General features: G+C 41.4%; 1 protein-coding gene across 1 annotated transcript; it reads right to left on the bottom strand.

Moving 5' to 3' along the window:
- Positions 1-307: 307 nt before the first annotated feature.
- Slc40a1 (solute carrier family 40 member 1) lies at positions 308-20,190 on the bottom strand. The gene is made up of 9 exons (XM_036173711.1): positions 20,113-20,190; positions 18,807-19,000; positions 18,302-18,369; positions 13,374-13,533; positions 11,295-11,410; positions 10,676-10,802; positions 4,631-4,876; positions 3,238-3,888; positions 308-1,901 (listed from the first exon to the last, which is right to left on the bottom strand). Exons 2-9 carry the CDS (start codon positions 18,847-18,849, stop codon positions 1,588-1,590), a joined length of 1,725 nt encoding a protein of 574 aa, XP_036029604.1. The 5' UTR covers positions 18,850-19,000; positions 20,113-20,190; the 3' UTR covers positions 308-1,587.
- Between the last annotated feature and the right edge of the window lie 267 nt (positions 20,191-20,457).

Here is a 20,457-nt window from a genome sequence, read left to right on the forward strand (position 1 = left end):
GAGGAACTAGCAAGGTGAGATAGCTGTGGCTTGTTCTGCTTCTCTGATCTTCCAGCATTCACCCTAATAACTGGCCTCGGGTTTGAGTTTCATTAATAAGAACACTTAAGATTCATACTACAGTCAGGGGTCAGGAAAGGGGAGGAGGGGAGAAACTGACTACAACACACTTTGTTCAAAAGGCCATAATGATACCAAATACCTTATATGCTAGTTTTTTAAATAAATAAATAAATAAATAAATAAATAAATAAATAAATAAATAAATAAATAAAAGAATTGGATAATACAACTCAGTAAAGAGAAATTAAGATTTTTAAAACATTTTATATAGAAATATTTATGAAGATTTTACAACATAGTAAATCATTATGTCATACTGTAGAAAGATGAAGGAAAAAGATTAAACTCAGGGACAAAGAAAGTGCTCATAGCAATGTATTGCAGTCTCCATGAAAGTGCATTAAAAGTTAAGGCAATGGCAATGTCCCATGTTGGTACTGGCAGGTTACAAAGTAACTTGCAAAACAGTTTTAAAAATATATACAAAACAGTTTTTCCTTTTATTCTTTTTGGAGATATTGAAAGGGAAACTTTTGTGACTATTTTTTGCTCTAGGATCATGCAGAGATACTGAACACCTCGGCCCAAGTCAGTAAGAGTAAGAAGTTCTATAGGAAGCCACCAAATGATTCCCAACCATTCCCGAGGGCGGGCTGCTTTTCCACACGTAAGTGGCCAGGCTTGGGGGCGGCTGTCTCCTATACCAAGACAGCTAGTGGCCGCTGGTGACAGTGACTGGTGACAGGAGGGCCTCACCCTTAGGTGTAGTGCTTAACTCTCAGCTTCTACGGCCACACTAATAACATCCTTCCACACTGCACTAGAAATCTACAGCTTTGCTTATGCATACCCGCAGCTTTAGAGAGTCATTTTATAAAGAGCTACACACACATTACTGTAATATTGTGCCCTGTCTGATAGTCCAAATGCAAAGGTTAAACTATAAACCTTTTCGGACAATTCTGGTTACATATTTCATTCTCCACATACAATAAGTTCCTCAAGATGAAGGGGCTTAAGCAGGATAATACTGGTTATTAGACTATAATTTTCAGACACGGAGAAAAGCCTGGTTCTATAACATAACTGAGAATGACATTACAGATCTAGAAAAAGGAAGTGCACCAGACTTTTACAAGAGTGAAGCTTAGGGAGAATTGATTTATCTGAATTCTAGTAGATACAACAAATATCTGCTAGAGGAATAATTTAGCTCACCTGATAGCCACTTCCTATAAAATTTTATATACCCTTAAGAATAAGGGAACTTCATTTTACCATTATACACTCTCCATATGTACACCAACCTTGTCTTTCTCCCTTCCTACATTTTTTTCCATGTCTAAATGTAAGTGGAAACAACCAGTTCACCTTTGCTGGCTTAGGTTAGTTAGTGCTCTTAGCCCTCAAGGCACAGTTGTGGTAAAATCAAAAAAATATGCAGGCGTTTATTGGAATTCTGCAGTACAAAATAAGCATACATGCTCTCCACAATCTCGTAACAGGGGCCGCAGCGACACTGTTTTATACAACAGATGTGTTAGGTTGGTTTTCATCTGTAACTTCTTTTTCATCGGGACCACAAACAAAAAGCTGGTTGCCCAGAGTCTTCTGGGCAAATCGGAAATACATAAGATGACCCATTGCCACAAAGGAGACTGAAATCAACACAAGCAAGCCAAAAGCTTCAGGATTTGGGGCCAAGATGACCATGATGAAATGCAGAAGGTCGAGAAGGTAGTTCATGGAGTTCTGCACGCCGTTGATAATGCCTCTTTCAGATTCAATTACGTTTTCTTGTAGCAACTGCGTCACAGTTAAATCAAAGGACCAAAGACCTGTACAGGAAAGGATATTTTAAAAGGTTAAACTTTAATGTATAATTTAACTTATACTTACATAGCTTATGTTATTCGGTGTCTTAATATATGCAAAACACATTGGAGCTCTACAACCTTTGAATCACCCATATATAGAAAATATTATTCACTTTACCTTATATAATTTATTAGTATACACTGGATTATTAATGCCTTCAAGAATTTTTTTGTTTTGTTTTGTTTTTTGAGACAGGGTTTCCCTACGTAGTTTTGCACCTTTCCTGGAACTCGCTTGGTAGCCCAGGCTGGCCTCAAATTCACAGAGATCCACCTGGCTCTGCCTCCCAAGTGCTGGGATTAAAGGCGTGCGCCACCACTGCCCAGCAAGAAATTATTTTTACAGCCATCAGACACAATAAAGCTAAGCTACAAGCTTCCTGTTTTTCTGTAATTATTCAGACTACAGAAGTAAAATGGCATCAGAGGTGCAGAGCCTACAAAATTCTGGCACTTCTAAAGTTGAAGGTGATCTAATGTGCTGCCATGATTAAAGAGCACAGAAACCTTAAATCACTGTTATATTGCTACTTGAGTAGCACAGGGCTCCCAATAAAGCTGTCTCGCCTGAGTATTAATGTCTCTGATAAGTAAATGATTTGCTCTGTGTCACAAGATAAATATGATTTCGTTTCAAGAATGAATGGATCCAGAGGCCATTTACCAGTGCTCCATTAATGATTACTTAAATTCTGCTTTTATATTATGTTTCTGGCCAGAAGTATAAAACTCATTTGTATGGCCAAGTATGTATAAATGTATATCAGCTAGAGAGAACTTTGGAAGGGTGCTTCTTACAACCACAATGTCTTCAAAAGAGGAATATTTAAGGCACTGCCCCAGCACACAGAAGGCCCTGAGTTTTATCCCCAGTAACACACACACACACACACACACACACACACACACACACACACACACATACCACAGGAGGGATGGACAGGGAGAGATTAAATATTTAATCCTTAAAAATATTCATTTAAGGATGTACTTCAGAATTGGAGTACTCACTTAACATACACAAGGTCCTGAGTTCACTCCTGAAACACACACGCAATTTAGAAAAAAACAAACAAACAAAAAAAAAAACCTAAACACTTTATGTACATACACATCTACATATGCACATACAGTTTATTAAGTAAACTTTCATGTTTAATGAGTAGATCCTATATATAAACTGTGGGTTTTGCTTAAATTAACAACCATGAAGTATTTCAGATAATTTATTGTTGAATTCTCTGCACTAGCATTCCAAAATGATTTAATTTTTAATATATAGAAAGAGAGTTCTTACCGATTCTAGCAGCAATGACGCCTGCGAAGAGCAAGCTGACAGAGATTATGGGCTCGGATTTAGTACTCATCTCCTCGACAGTATTAACAATATTAGACACGTTGGACATAGGCGTTTCGGTTGAAAAGACACTCTCGGGTATTTTGGTAGTTGGGGGCACTGGTTCCACCTGCATAAACCTAGAACGGATATCTTCAAAGGGAGAAACAGAGAGGTCCAAGGGACTTCCAGGCATGAACACGGAGATCACACACAAGATCAGACAGGAGAGCTGTGCTAGTCCTGAGAACAGACCAGTCCGAACAAGACCGCATTTTCGACGTAGCCAAGTGAAAGCCACAGTTCCCATTATTCCAGTTATTGCTGACGCTCCCATCAAAACACTGAGGATGGAGCCACTCAGCCCCTGAGTGTAGGCGTACCCTGTGGTAATGCAATCAAAGCCCAGGACTGTCATGTAGAGGAAAGCCAGGCCCATGCCAGCCAGAAACACCGGCTGGTTATAGTAGGAGACCCATCCATCTCGAAAGGTGCGGAAGGGCTCAGCCATCTGGGAAGCACACGTGGGCTCTTGCTCATGTTCAAGTTCGCGGATGTTGGAGTCTTTCTCACGCATTAGGTGAGTTCCCTCCAGAGATTTTGGCTCAGTATCTGTTAATAAGACACATCATTATTTTAAGGGAAGAACACGGAGAATAAAAGCCGACTCTTTTTGGGTTTCTCATCCCCCCCTGGGTGGGTCTCCTTGACTACTAAAAAAAGATACTACGTTATAAATATGTCTTCCTTTTACTGCTAATTTAAGAATTATAGCCGTGGAATAATTCCCAAGTACCAGGTTTTGCTTTGACAATGCCCTTGGTCTCTTTTTAAAGCCTCTCTTTCTTTTAGGGATTACACTCTCTCTGAAGCAAACAGCAGGAAAACTCATTAGACAAAGTATAAAAATTATGTGGGGAAATGTAGTACCTTCTCTTAAGACCTCAATAAGATTTCATTTACCAGAAAAGTGGCCTCTGCCTCTCCTGGGAAAAATCTGCCTCTCTCTTCACCCCTCCCACCGTTCTCCAAATGGCTATTTTACTCCCCTCAGGGATGCTAAGAAATGCCTCTGCTCCCCTGCCTTCCCATTTCTATGACTCAGTTTCCCAGCCATCCTCAATCAGCTGTTCCTCTGTGTCCACTGTCCACAACAAGAAAAGGGGCCAGGGAACCTAACCCCAAGTCTTTCTATATCCAACCCACAGTTCTTTCCAGAATCTCAAAGGAGATGACATATCTAACTCATCCAGGCCTTCCCCGGAAACACAGCCTGAAATCTAAACTAGCATCTGGTCTTCAGCAAAGTCCAAGGTCTGAACTTAGGAGGAAGCGGGTGGTGGTGGTCAGTTACCTTTGGGTGAGTTTAGCTGCTTCAGTTCTGCCTCCTCGACTTTGAAAGTGGCTTTCACAGCCAGCGCAGGGGTTTTCTGGTAAACCTTCCAGAGCAAGAAGTACTCCACACACATGGACACCAAATTCCACCCCGAAATGAAACCACAGCCAATGACCGGGGAGCCGAATGTCATGATCTGGCCAACAGCCATGGGGGCCAGGATGTTAGTCAGCTGGTCGATCCTTCTGATGGTAGCATTCATATCTACAAAGGGATGTGCAAGAGGCAGGGGAGTGAGAGCTCAAGCCTGTCAAAGAAAGCCTGACCATTTGCTATTATAAAGCTAAAACTCAAGAGCACAGAGTCCTGTAAGGCTAATTTCTAAAGGCCCTCTGTGACCAAAACAAAGTGTTTCCCTCATTTCATGAAGTTAACATCCCTCTAGGAAGAGTCAATAAATCAATAAACAATATATAATATACATTACACATATGTGCGGAAATATGTACACAAACAAGCATACAAATACTGTAAATAAACATCTGACATGTAAAATGTGGCAAGACAAATTTAATGCTTACTTTAAAGGAGTAGTTCTCAAACTTCCTAATGCTGTGACGCTTTAATACAGTTCCTCATGTCATATGTCCCAGCCATAAAATTATTTCACTGCTACTTCATAACTGTAAATTTACTACTGTTATGAATTGTAATGTAAGTATCTGATATGCGACCCACAGGTTGAGAAGCACTTATTTCAAGGTAGACTCATGATGAGTCAGTAGTAGGTTATGACTAATAGAGTCTAAGGAAGAAGAGTGGCAGATGGTGCTACAAAGTGTCTTCTTTTTATTTCTCTTGAGTTACTAATTACTGAGAAACAGATAACTTCAGAATAATCAGGTTTAGCATAAAAGAAGTAGAATTTTATTTTGGAAATGTTGACTTTGATAGACTTAATAACATTCAGGAGGCTCTGTTGAGAACAACAGCAAAATAAATGAGGTTGAAGATTCAGAAAGAGATATGAGCCAAGTTTGGAAGTTTGCCAACTTTGAAAACACTGGACTAAGATGGAATCTCAAGGGAGTGTGTCAAGAGCAGACAGGTGACTAAAGTGTTGGGAATGCCAACATTTAGAGGTCAGAAACAGGAGTGGAAATCAGCAAAGTAATAAAAACAAGACTGTTGTGTCCTAGAAATCAAAAGGGGACAGCACTTCCAAGTGGGGGATGTCACCTGTGCCAAGTACGGTGGCAATCAAGAGACGTGAGGCTAAGGGGGCACTGGATGGGCCACTGAGAACCAGCGGGAACCTCAAAGACAGCAGAGCAGGGGAGCAACTCCAGGAAACATTGTCTTATCTTTTCAACAGGGGTCCCTCCGGGGAACAACGTGACTGCTACCTTCTAGCAAAGTGCTAGGAGTCAAATACAAAACTCAGCGGTGTGGGGAAGGCGGCGGAGTCCCTGCAGGAAGGAGGGAAGAGCCAGAAAGCAGAGAAGGCTTGAGCGTCTGCCAGCACGAAAAGATCAGCTCCATGCCCACGGGAACACTGAGCTAAGTCATGTGTTTTCCCCAGGCTTGCTCTACTGTGAAAAGTGGGGTTTATAGAGAGTTCCTGAGCTAGCCCAACAAAAGGAGAGGGATCCAAGTGAGCCAAGGCTATTTCTTGGGAGGTAAGCATGGCATCATGACTGACCTTAGAATTTAAACAGGGCGAGAGAGGGAGAATGGAAAGGGTTCTAAGGGGTAAAAGGGCAGCAGATTTCGTGGCTTGTATGTACCAGCTGATGTGCATGGTTGTTGGGAAGTGAAGGAAAGAGCAGGAAAGATGGAGAGTGGCAGGTTAAGACACAAAGACTGAGATTAAGAGAGGAGGATTTAGGGGTGATAGCAAGGTTTTTCTAAAGTTTGACCCTGGGAATGTATAACAATGTCAAAGATGAAGGAAGGGCAGCTAAGAAAATTATCTACTTTGTCATGCCCTGTAGCACAAAGCAGAGGGAAAATTAATGAGGTAGATCCTTAGCAATCATCTGGGTTAGCAAGGAAAAATCAATACATGACTAATGAGGACATTCACGGAAAATTGCTTTCTTCTTTCCCTCATTCCTTCTAGTCTTCAGTGGCTCTCTGATTAGTCCTATGAGTGTACAATGTGTGTACGATAGTGAGAGAACTTTGATATTCTTCACCTTTCACTTGAAAGGCAAAGGCAGCATTCATCGATCTTGCAGCAGTGTCTTTCCAGAGGCTCCCCTAACTTCTGTCTGCCACTAACAAGCTTCCAGGGCACATGAGGATTCAATCCAAGTCACTCAGCAATTTGAATCCAAAAAATCAAGTAATTCAAGAAATAACAACTGCATCTTAAAATAGCATTACAACAGGAAATCTCTTAACTAAATGTTTCTCTTTCCCTAGATGATCAAGAACTTGGGGTTCACAGAGCTTTCAAGACCCCAGATCTATATTTTATATAATACTTAGGAAGGCAATAATGCTTTATGTAGAGAAAAGTCGTGTCAAAAAACAGCTTTTATCTGTCTGGAGCAGAATGAATTAAGCAGTAGTTTTGAAGACCTAACTGTTTTATTGGTAATAGCCTTGAAGAGAGTCAGTCTGCTGAATGTTCAAACATATGCTCTTCGGAAATTTACATTTATTTTCATAAGAACACTCAAATGAGTGTTTACCTCCTTCTGGTTTGGTTGTTTTGGCTATAACTATGGCACAGAACATGGTACAAAATAATTCCTTTCACTGTAACAAGGACATGATACCACACAGAAGAGTAAGTTTTCAAAAGGAACCTGCCAAGCAAATAACAACAAGCAGCTTATCCACCTAAAACGTGAAACCAACTTTTAACCAATAGAGTTCAGGCATGAAATTTATGTGTCCTACTTTATCAGAGCAAGCCATCAGATTTTCCTTCAGAATAACGAGCAAGAAACCCCAAGAAGCTATCACTCCAGCCTGCCCCATGAAGGGCGACAGAGAGACAGACGTATTAGAAAGCCTGGGAAGGGGCAACACAGGCTACATGGACAAGTGAATGTCTTAATAAAATATTAAACCTGAAAAATATCTGATTTAGTTAATAGAGTACATATGTGAAAAACTATGCCTTTGCCAGAGCCCTCTCCCTAACTGTTCTCAATGATGCAGCTTACAATTTTAAAACTCTCAGAAATCATGAATGCTGGAATAAGGAAATGGGAGCAGCCAGCAACCAACAGATAACCTTTATGTACACATACACATATGCATACACACACACATACATATACACAAACACACACATACAGATACACACAAACACACAAACACACACATACAGATACACACAAACACACATACACACACAAACACACATATACACACACAAACACACACACATACACACACAAACACACACACACACACACACACACACACACACACACACACACACACACACGCATGCACTCACAATCTTACAGCCCAGTCTCCTACTTGGCTTTCTAACATCCTCACAGGAAGCTGAGGAAACAGACTCTACTTTTCTTCTCTTCTATTTTTCCTTAGACATGTCCTTTTTTTCTGACTTGTAAAATTCTGCTTGTAGCAGAAATGACACCCCAAGTCCATGGTCAGACATCTGCTGACCCTCTGAACTAAAGAAGTCTCTGTATCCTGTTTCGAAACCTGGTTTTCACTTAACATCCACTGAGGTTAAGTATCAGGAAAGAGAACTTGTAGGTTTCCCTCACTTCTCTGTTATCCGGGGTGCGGGTGGTGGTGGTGGTGTGGGGAGCACTAAGATTGACTGAGAGAAGAGGTCGGCAGACACCCCATTTCCCTTCTGAAACTGGAGAAAGCCCACAAGGCTAGGCACCAGGCTGTCTGTTCTAGATTCTCCTACCATGCAATAATTCACAAAAAAGAGAGGGTCAGCTGAGAAATGGCCCATCATATTTTTACTTGTCCTAAACATTTTCTCACAGATCCACAGAGTTAGGTTATCTGTGAATATGTACTAGGACCACTTAAAGATTCTGTGTATTTCCCTTTTAACAACGCTTTTTGTTGTTTGTTTGTTTGAGGCAGGGTTTCTCTGTGTTAGGGCTCTGGCTGTCCTGGAACTTGCTCTATAGACAATTCTGGCCTAGGACTCACAGAGATCTGCCTGCCTCTGCCTCCCAAATGCTGGGATTAAAGGTGTGTGCCACCACCACCTGGCCTTAATAAAGCTACTTTATTTTAAGGAATAAAACAACCTTTAATTTTTTTTCTTTCTATTACTTTTTAATTATGTGTATTGTGCAGGTGTATGCATGTAAATGTAAGTGCCCACAGAGCCTAGAGGCATCAGATCCTCTGCAGCTGGGGTTTCAAGTGAATGCCTGGTGCTCCACTGGGAACAGAACTCTGGTCCTCCAAAAGAGGAGTGTGTGTTCTTAAGGACTAAGCCCTGTCTCCAGCTCCCTAAAATAATCTTTAAATTTAATGGACTTTAATAGGGTCAAAATGAGTACAGTTAATAAATTCATATAAGTGAAAGAAAACAATTTAGAAGCCAACTTTTTCTTTCAAGTATGTCAGAAAAATACAATTGTGACATATTCTCAAAATATACTCTTTCATATCCTCTGAATTTTAAAACATGGACATATTCTACATGCTTAAAATAATACTAAAAAGGAAAAGTTAAAAAATGGGGTGAAGTCTCATCTTCTCTTTCAGCATAACAAAAAAGAGATGTGGAATTATTATTAATTTTTTAAATAAATAAACAATGGAAGAAGGCTGGAGAAGAAATTCCCACATAGCACATTCATAGTACTGCTTTCATACACAAGTCCCAATCCCAGGAGTATTCTCTGGGTTGTAATACTGCTACCGGGAAGCGATGATTCAGGCAAATTCCTTTTTTTTCTAGATCAGGGGTGTCCGACTTTTTAAAATTAGAGCATGGCATTGTCAGTAGTCACCTACAAATATGTGGGGCCACACTCATAGCTAGATCAGGTTGCGCACAGGCAGGTTGGACAAACCTGTTCCAGGTCTCCCATAGACTTTGTTCTCTTTCAATTACTGTTTCCTTCCTATCTTCTTTTTATTTTTTAACCACTAGGTCTAGTCAAACAGAGCCGCTTGCTAACCCCAGCACACACTCTTTGCTTCTGTGTCCTGGTGTAAGCCACTTCAGTTATCAAGAATGATTTTCTTGTCCGTCGGGATTGTTGGGCAATGTGTTTGTGATACTCATTATCTTAATGACCAGCAGAGTCAGTTCAGCTGATCTGTAGCTCTGGGTAGCCTTCCTCCCTCACCTTGTGTAATTACCAATCCAGTTCAAACCTGTGCGCGCTCAGGTGAAGAAGGAGAATACCACAGTGTGGCAGGGCACTCTGTGCCTAGAGGTACTCACGTAACAGGGCATGCTGTCTTGAAAGCACTCTTTGGTCTTTCTTGAGCCACGTGTCTTTGTTTCCAACAAACTAAGATGGTTTGTTAAAGAACACATTCTATCTTCCATTTGAAAATCTATTCAAAAGCCTTCCATTTTGTAGGCTGTGAGATAATTGCTATTCGAATGGTTTTTGTTTTGTCTTGTTTGTTTGTTTGTTTTAAGTGGAAACTAACTTCAAGAATTTCTGTACATCTGTGTTGTTTCCATTTGGTAGAAAGAAACAGTACCAATGGTACAATCCTCAAAGTACATGTAATAATGTCCATATTTATGAGGGTAAAATCAGTCAGATTGTCATCATCATGACTGAAACTCGGATACAGCATACTTTGAAAAGAAAAAAGGGAAAAGTTCAAATGAGATGTTCTCTTTGCTAGCTTTACAGAGAATGATAGAGCAGCAACTATCCTAAAATTAACTTGGTAACTATTAGATAAATCACTGTACTCTCTGACAACTGTATCAGCAACAATACAAAACCCAGTGCATTCCATGGAGAGTTCTTAAAGCCTTCCCAGATGACCAATAGTAAAAAGGCTTCCCCTCCCACTTATGGCCACAGATTCATGGATTCATTTAGTTGAAAAGGTAATCCAAATTACCTGCTAATCTGCTTCTGTTTTCTCCCGCCACAACAACAATCCAGTCCCTCTGGATTGTGATTGCAGTAGCAGTACTGGCCAGATTTGCAATGTTTGCAATTGTGATAATCATGATGTAGCAGGCAGTCTAAGGAATTAGAGCAAAAAACTTGAGTTAACATATAAGTTCAATTTTTTTTTAATTTTAGTCTCATTCATAAGAAGTAAATAACTTTACTTTCAATACATGGAGCAATTAAGTACCAGGGGTCAGAAATTAAAGGGCATGGCATTGTTCAGATCTGTACCATCTATAGTTAACGAAAAAGTTATATCAATAATCATTGATATGCAGTTAAATAAATACTCATTAAAACTTCATCAAAGGAGAATCAAAATGGCCTGTGGATGTAGAAATCAATATTATAAGGTTACAGTAGAAAAACCAAAATATACACTCCTAGACTATAAAGGGTTTACACTTTCACCGCTATTAGATATTCAGTTCTGTCATCCAGAATCCTGGGGAGCTGAGGCACAGTTCAGCGGTGGAGTGTATGCTTAGTACTCATGAGGTCCTGGGCTCCAGCCTCAGGACCCTGAAAACAAACAAGTAGCAAGAACCCAGTGGAGAACTTACGAGGACCCATCCGTGATACATGGTCAGAAGCTCATTCTTATGTAAGAAAACCATCATCAGGATGATCCCGCAGAGGATGACGGAGACATTCTGTACCACCAGCGAAGTCTGGGCCACTGCACAGAGCAAAAGCACAATGTTCAGTGTTCTAGCATCTCTTGAGCAGGATGCTTTCATCCACACAACTGTTGGACTGTGTGGATGCATATACATAATTACTACAAGACAAAGAAAATGCACCAAGAGTAAGTTCCTGGACTGACTTGTGAAACCTGCAAACAAAACACAGTACTCACGACTTTCTTCTACTAGTTCAAGGTCTTTCATGAAACCTGCATTTCACCTCATTTATTTACTAAAGAGTTTACCGCCTGAAGCAGAACTATTCTATGGATGAGATCCACCTTTCAACCCTTACCTGATTAAGCTAAAATAAAAACATGTAGGGGGTTAGAAAGGAGGTGAGGAGGAAGTTGTGGAATCCATAACCTCTCACTTATATGGCAGGCTTGATCTAATAAAATAATCTGAACAAACGGAAAATTCACAAACGTTTGCCAAGAACCAACAACTAGCAAATTTCTTCTGATTTGTATTTTTTGTCATCGCTGTGAAACCCTGAGCCACACCTTCCATCACAGAAAATGCAAGTCCTGTTAGAGACACTCCTTCATACAGATGAGCAAGGCCGGATAAGAACCCAGTAGTCATTTCTCCACCACTCTCTAGGCAGAACATCTAGGACAGGATATTTCATACTTCTTATGCCTATGCCTATGCCTGTGCCTAGTAATTCAACCGTCTGTGGTCTAGACACAGTTATTCTCCCTTGGATCAATACTTAGTTTTCAAACTCCTCTCAGAAGGCAGTCTGAAATAAAATCCAACACAGAAGTCATTCATTCATGCATCTACACATGCATGCAGTCATAGCAAAGAATTAAATACTAACTGCCAATACACCAAGACTGTGTATTGGAGATATGAGCAGATTACTATGAACATTTCAGTACAATATCAGAGGTACCACAAAGTCTCAAGGAACACAGAGGAAGAAATGGTGAGCTCATTCTTTAAGTATCAGCAAAGATTTTTCATGAAGGGTGACTTGAGAGTTGCTTATACTGCAGACACAGTCTTCTCTATCCAACTTAGCACTGTCCTAACACATGATTGCAAAGCTCAACAATTTCATGGTTAAACAATCCTATGTGTAATATTATTGTGCACAACTATAAAAATAATTTGGTTTTCACTAGCATACAGATTTTTATTCTATATGTGCTCTGATCTACTCACTTTCAAAACAGAAAAATCTTCATATGAATCATTTAACTAGTAACACCAAATCCTAGAACTTTATAATCCTGTTCAGTCACTGTGAAGTGAGCAAAACTAGCTATACCTTAAAGTTTTCTCAGTGTCTGTCTTCAGGCAGACATGGCCAGCTCTTTTTATTATTAATTGAGCTTCAAATAATTATCCACATACCTCTTGTATTCTATAACTAAATTGCTTAGTTATTTCCAATCTCTTGTATATAAAGCAGAATATATCTTGATACCCTAGAATAAAGGTCATTTTATCATATGTACAATATATTATAATTTATTCTTTTTCCCTGAATAAGTGTAATTCAACTGTCTGTGGTCTAGACATAGTTATTCTCCCTTGGATCAATACTTAGTTTTCAAATTCCATTGCACACACCTTTGTATGTAACACAGTAAACCGAGGACAGATGTTCAAGCTGTACCCAGGAACATCACACTAGAGAACCCCTAGTGCAATTCATGGTTAGAGAGGAAGCCAGGGCTAAGCAAACTTTTAATGTTTAACATGATTCCCAGAAAATAGGCTACAGGGTTAATTGTTAACATTTGAAACTGACAAAAGAAAGAAAAATCTATTAGGTCAACATCCTGACATCCCAACTAGTGCAGTAGCCTCAGGAGCCTGAATCCAGGTGTGGCCGCCAACCCCTATCCCTCAGCTGTGATGTGCGAGTCCTCTCTCTGGGTCAGTCACACTGATTTATTCTCTCCATTACACAAGCTGGTCCAAAGAACACAGACTCACCTTTCAGCCTGGCATTCTTGTCAACCCAGTCACCAATGATGGCTCCCAGGACCAGAACAGAGCCTGCCACCACCAGTCCATAGACAGCCGTCAACAGGAGGCTGTTCCCATAGAGTTCCACCAGAAACACAGACACAGCGAAGTGCCACATCCGATCCCCCTTGAACAAGAGAACGGTGTTTAGTTGAATGTTTTTAGTTTGTAGCCCATTGTACTTGAGAAGCTATTTTCTTATCAAAGGGATGCTTTCTAGCTACATCAGATGAGTTTTCAAGTCAATAATTATGGATTGAGTACTGGGGTAATGTTAAAACTTCATTCCAGCACAATGGAAAAGTCAAGCTTTATTACTAATTTTCTCTAAGCATCAGTTTAACTTAAATGCTGACAGAAGCCAGCTTTTCAATTTAGGAACTGGTAGGAATGGCCTCTGTGGCCTCTGATTTTTTTTATTTATATATATATAATATATATATATATATATATATATATATATATATATATATATATATTAACAATGTGCTATTCCACAAGTAAATTTATTTCAGATTCATAAAGCAGCAGAACAATCAGAAAGGAAAAATCAATAAGGGAAACTCTGATCTCATAAGACCAAAGATGCTGAAATAAATATATAAGTAAGCAGTTATTTTAATGTTTTAATACAGATAAGTTTTGAAAAGAGAAAAGGTAGCTGGGTGTGGTGGTGCACACTTTTAATCCCAGTACTCCAGAGGCAGAGGCAGGTGGCTGTGAGTTTGAGGCCAGCCTGGGCTATAGAGTGAGTTCAAGGACAGCCAGGGCAACATAGTAGACCCTGTCTTGAAAAAACTGAGAGATGGAGAGAGAGACAGAAAGAGGGAGGGAGGAAGGGAGGGAGAGAGGGAGGGAGAGAGGGAGGGGGAGGGAGGAAAAGAGGGAAAGAGGGAGGGAGGGAGGGAGGGAGAGAGGGAGGGAGGAAGGGAGGAAGAGAGGGAAAGAGGAAGGAAGGGAGAGAGGGAGGAAGAGAGGGAGAGAGGGAGAGAGGGAGGAAGGGAGGAAGAGAGGGAGAGAGGGAGGGGGAGGGAGGAAGAGAGGGAAAGAGGAAGGAAGGGAGAGAGGGAGGAAGAGAGGGAGAGAGGGAGGAAGGGAGGAAGAGAGGGAGAGAGGGAGAGAGGGAGGGAGGGAGGGAGGGAGAGATCTTTACTTAGTTCCAGATATAAAAGGAATTTTGCAATTAGTTGGCATAAAATATGATATAAGTTTAACAGAAACTCTTAAATTAGTCAGCTAGATTAATATATGAGGTGCTAGAATAGACATTTTGTGAGATTATAAATTCCAGCTCTGACATTTTGGGTTAACATTGAGGGAAGACAACATTTTGTCATAACCATCACTAATTCCCAGACTGAGTTCCTTACATATTTGAACTGTGTGAAAGAACTCCAGCTCTGAGATCTCCCCAGAGCCTGGCAAAATTATCATGATAAATTCCATATATTGGAAGAAACGTAGTATACTGATAAGTCAGATGCTTTTAAATTTTAATAAGACTAAGCTAATAACCTAAATATTCAAAATTTAAATTGATTCATGATAACATGAAAAACAAGTCATTCTCAGGTAGGGAGCATTCTATTCTTCAGAGATCACTTGCTAACATTTGGAGAAGCTTTGGGGTATCACAACCTCCATGCCTGAAGGGAGCCTGAGGTTTGTAAATACTGTTGGCATCCGTCAGTCCACCAGAATGTATTTCCTGACCCCACACATTAGCAGTGCAGAGGTAGAGAAATCTCTGTGCAAAGAATGATAGAGTTTCCAATCACAACCCAACATGAACACAAGATTTAGAACTTGGAGAATGAAGTTGAAATTGCTCTGGTTATCCTAATTTCCAAAAAGCTTAATTTTAAGAAGTGGCAAATTGTGTACTTATAAAAATCCCAAGACCTGGGTAACACTAAGTAACTACTGGCTAAGCACTCACCCAGTCCTTTCATGCTTCCATTTTCTGCCTCCCCGTGATGTGCTCTCAGTATACTTTGATATTTGTTTACATGCCTACCTACCCACGCTGGATCTGAGAATAAGTAACCACAGCCATTAATCTGCTTAATAAATGCCTATAGAATGGTTTCTGGTGCGTGCCCCACGCTACTGGGGGCATCACAGCTTCAGCAGCGCACACAGGCTATTTTTCATGTTGCGAGCATTCCAGTGTACAGAGATGAGGGCAAACACAGCACAGGATGAGTGGTAACAAATGTTATGAAGAAAAGGAACACAGGAAGGGGCAGGCAGGCGGCACTCCACATTACCACAGAGGCCTCTATGAGCAGAGAGGTAAGCCCCTGAAAGATGCAGACCACTTGGGCTTAAATGGAAGCAGCTGCAAAGGAGACACGATGGGCCCCTCTTTTTCACTGCTTTCTTTACATGGCTATTTTTGTTGTTACTTCTCTAAAGCCCTTCCTAAATTGTGTTTAAACTCCTAAACAAAAGCATCTACTTCTTACCTGTTTTGTACTCTAATGGTAGCATGAAATGTATTGGCCCATTAGTAGAAATGAAGGCAGAAATAAAAAAAACTTACAAATCCACACAAACCTAACCTCAGAGAACCTTTTGCCCCAATGTCCCTATATCCAATGTCTAAGGAGTCACAATTCAGCTGTGTTGGCGTGTGTGTGTGTGTGTGTGTGTGTGTGTGTGTGTGTGTGTGTGTGTGTAGGCCGGAGAAACATTGCAGAGGTGATGAAGCTTCAGTGGGAAATTCTGCTGTTAAAACAAAGAGGCCTAGGCCTCCCTTCCTGGACTCCAGATGCTCAGAGCTCATTGGAGGAGGAAATCCTTCAGTGCATTCTTGAACCTGTACCCAAAACCTCGAGTGCACATACGTAACATATTTGCACGAGAGAGACAAAGCACAAAAACAAAATTACCTACTTAGAGCTTTCCTCTTGTGTACTTTGCAGAGAGGACTAAGTACTAACCCTTACATGGTGTCAGTCATTATTTTTCATCTTTCTTTCTCCCGAGGACTTGCCCATTTGTTCAATTTACTGTAAGGTTAGAACAAACATCTTTCACCTTTCTTTAGGAACTTCTTTAAATTTTCTTGACAAAAGTCTTTTTTCAATAAAAATTAAAGAAAGAAAAGAAAAGAAAAGAAAAAAAAAGAAATCCCCTAGGACATCCATAGCTCTTCTCACGGTTCTGGCCAGTCTGACACCCAAAGGTCACATGAGCCTTGAAGTTAATCATTGTTTAGAAAAGAGGCACCCTCGTTCTCTCAGAGGTGAGAGACACTCCAGACAATCTTCCATCACTGGTCCTTTTAATGCTTAATATTATTGAATTAAATTGGAAGAACAAACTACTGGTTTAGATTTATAAAGGGTTCTTCACTTTTTTTTTCTTAAAGCCATCAGCTAAAATAAACACAAGCCAATTCCACTTTTTTATACATCTATTTGCAGAGTCATTCCTGTGTAAGCATTCAGAAACACAGGAGTTAGCTTCTCTAAGAAGTTATCTGCAACTGCTGTTTCTCAGAGAGCCAACAAACCCAACTTAACAATTTCCCTAGGACATAGATTTCCTCATATGATGGTTTCCACTCACGTCTTACAGATAAGTCAATAAAAAGTAATTAACACTTAAAAATATACTCCTGAAATTCTTTTTTTGTTTGTTTGTTTGTTTGTTTGTTTGTTTTTCGAGAGACAGGGTTTCTCTGTGTAGCTTTGCGCCTTTTCCTGGAACTCACTTGGTAGCCCAGGCTGGCCTCAAACTCACAGAGATCCATCCGCCTGGCTCTGCCTCCCAAGTGCTGGGATTAAAGGCGTGTGCCACCATTGCCAGGTGAAATTCTTTTTCCTTATTTTATAATGCATGGAATATGTTTAGCTTTTAAGCTGTAAGAACAATTGTTTAATCTTAAAGTTGAAATAATCATCCATTGAAGACATCCAGCTCTCTTTTGAGTATTTGGGGGAATTGATAAAAGAATCCAGACTAGCAAAAAAAAAAAAAAAAAAACACAGGGATTCTCTCAAAGCCACATAGGAAGGAATGGGAGAATTGTGAATTCATCACAAATTTTCACTGAGTGATGATTTTTAACACAGCTTGCAGTATTCACATATTAAGTAGCAACAGATAACCATTTTGAAGATCCGAATTTTATAATTTAGATATTTGATCTTGGCTTCGGTATACTTAAACTAATCTTACAATATTGCTGTTACCCTGATACTCTGGTATTCGTCAGTATATCATTCTATTCTATTTTCATGATGCTGGCATGCTGGAGCCAGACTTTAACAATAGAAAAAAAAAATAAGTTTCTCTTTTCCTTCTTCCTCTTCAAAGATTTATTTTTTTTTATTTTATGTGCATTGGTGTTTTGCTTGCATGTATGTCTGGGAAGGTACCAGATCCCCTGAAATTGGAGCTACATACAGTTGTGATCTGCCATATGGATGCTAGGAATTGAACCCAGGTCCTCTGAAAGATCAGTCAGTGCTCTTAACCACTGAGCCATCTCTCCAGCCCCCAGATAAGTTTCTTCATGTGAAAAAAGAAGGCCCATGAGATGCCTTTCCAGTATAGGAGGGGTATTAGAATTTATCAACTCTAGTAATTATGCACGTTTTCCTGCCTTTGTCAATCTCGTTTTGAATAGTTGTCAATCTCTGTAGAATATTAGAATATTGCCATTAAGTTACATTTACTGACACGTGGGACCAGAGAAACTCTCCAGTTACACACAAGGGAAATATCTCTGAAAGAAAAATTCTGTTGAAACATTTGTCTAAGAACAATTTATTTCCTTAACTGAACGACAAAACTGGAATTTTGCTTAATACATCTGTCTCCAATGAAAGTAAACAAGAATTTGCGCAACCATGCTCCAAGAATCAGTGTACATTCTCACTTACCCAAGTGGAGAGAGAGTGCCCAAGGTAGAGAAGGAATTTTGCCGAGGTCAGGTAGTTTGCCAAGGATCCTACAAAGGCACAGAGAGAGTAAATTAAAAGCATGTTTAATCACACCAGTGCGCTCAGGTTAGAGTTTGTTTTGGGTCATAATTATGTGTGATTTGTATCAGGTCCCCTTCAGATTGATGCATTCAGTTTACTTCATACCATCCACTTAGGTTCAGCATGGCCTCTTGGTCAATAACCGCCCAACTTCATGCACAGTGAAGAAACCTCTGTTTCAACATTCTTTAACTTTGGTGAGGTTTGTTTTTGTTTTTGAGTGCAAGGAATTCCACACTGCCCAGCTTAGTCCACCCTTGCCTATACGCAAGCTTTTTTACTCAAACTTTGAATTTACATTCTTCCTGAGCCTCCATCAAAACAGAAGTCAACTCTCAGGGAACTGCGTCCCCTTGTCTCACCTGCAATCCCACCACTTGATGCGTTTGACTACGCAACTCACCACAGCATCCTTCCTGGCGGCTCTGATCGCTTGCCTTAGTCATGACACCAGGCGCTGCTCTCCCCTTGCTTGTTCTGATGTTGGTTGCTGTAGCTGCTCTTGCCCAGGGGCTTGTCCACAGGAGTGCAAGGAACCGGAGATAGCACCGCTAAAAGCACAACAGCCTTGTGCCTGCCCAAGACCCCAAAGGACAACTAGGACAAAGAATAACAGCAAAGCTGCCACCGGAGTCTCTTTCCGTCTTCTTTCCAAACTTAGCTAACACTGTAGCTGAAGTTGGAAAGTCAAAGCCTTATGGAAGCGGGTTGGAGGGTCCACGGGCCGCCGGAGACCCTGAGCCTGCTCTCGCCGCCGCCGCCGCCGCCGCCGCGCCGTGGGCCGGGCCGCCACTTATAGGCAGGCGTGGGCGGAGCTCGCCAGCGCTGGGGACGCCCCTCCCAGCAGGACACCCGGGTCAGGGCGAGCTGCGCTCCTGTCGCCCGGTTGCGGGCCGCTCTCCCAGGAGTCTCCCAACCCCGACGCGAACAACCTGCGCATCGGCTGGGCCACCCGCAGGAGAAACCCGAGTAGAGGTCCGGTGTCCCACACTTGTAGGAAGGGGCCTGTGCGTGGACCACGAGGAGACACCATGGGGACGTTTTGCACAGCGAGCCAATTGGCAGGTGCTAGAGGCAAGGGCTTCGCTCTGGCCATGGGATTGCTAGATAGTCCCTAAGCAAAGCTCAGCGGGAGCTGGAGCGGAAAAAAAAGAGCCTCCCACCCCAGCTACATTTTGGAATGCAGGTAGCTAAGTAAACACAAGTCGTGTCGCAGAGGCAGCCTTCCTGGCCTCTGTGTCCGGCCTGCCTGCGGCGCAGAATGTTTTCCTTCCCCAGACTGTAGAGAGGGGCTTCTCTCATAGCAGTGGAATCAAAGCGCAGGAAGGACATTCAAAGATCAGAGTGCAGCCCCTCCACAGACAGCCCAGTCAGTGAACGCAGGCCTCCCAGCAGAGACTCGGGGCTGCCCTCTGTCCAGCAGAGGAGACAGCACCCTTCACGGTCTGTCCTTTCCCTCCGAGCTCTCAACCCGCCACACCTGCCTTCTTTGCTACTCCACAGGCCCCAGAATCTGACAGGAGGTTACCAGGAATACCGGTTATCCCAGTTGGGACCATGGGTCTGGGCCAGTACGGACAAAGCCATCTGGTAGCCTCCTGAAGGAATGGGTGAATATAACTACAGCAAAATGCACCAGGTGCAAGCCTCTAGTGACCTCAGTTTCATCCCCAGGGCATACTTGCTCCTTGTGATAGCCTGTCACTTACCTCTGTCAATCTCGTCAACACTTTCAGAGTGATCCTCAACATTGAAACGTCAACCAGCTTGCACACTCCGAGCACGGCAGAATGATACCTGCTAATGAAGAAAGCCACTCATGAGCACAGCAGGCCTTGTATCTGGACTCTCTATCAGAAGCCCCAAAGGTCTTTGCGGGCGGGGTGCTTTTGGATTCGTTGGATGAGGTCTGCAGAGCAGAGATAGGGGATTCACAGTTGACTGCTCTTAACAGCTTTTTGTGCTTTGTAAACCCCTCTCTTTCCTTTCACACAAAACTTTTAAGTTCTTTCTCCTCTCTCAGAGGTTTGGTTATGTCTGCTGAAATTGTAAAA

The sequence above is a fragment of the Onychomys torridus genome, chromosome 23, assembly GCF_903995425.1.
Source record: "Onychomys torridus chromosome 23, mOncTor1.1, whole genome shotgun sequence".
NCBI classification, from domain to species: domain Eukaryota; kingdom Metazoa; phylum Chordata; class Mammalia; order Rodentia; family Cricetidae; genus Onychomys; species Onychomys torridus.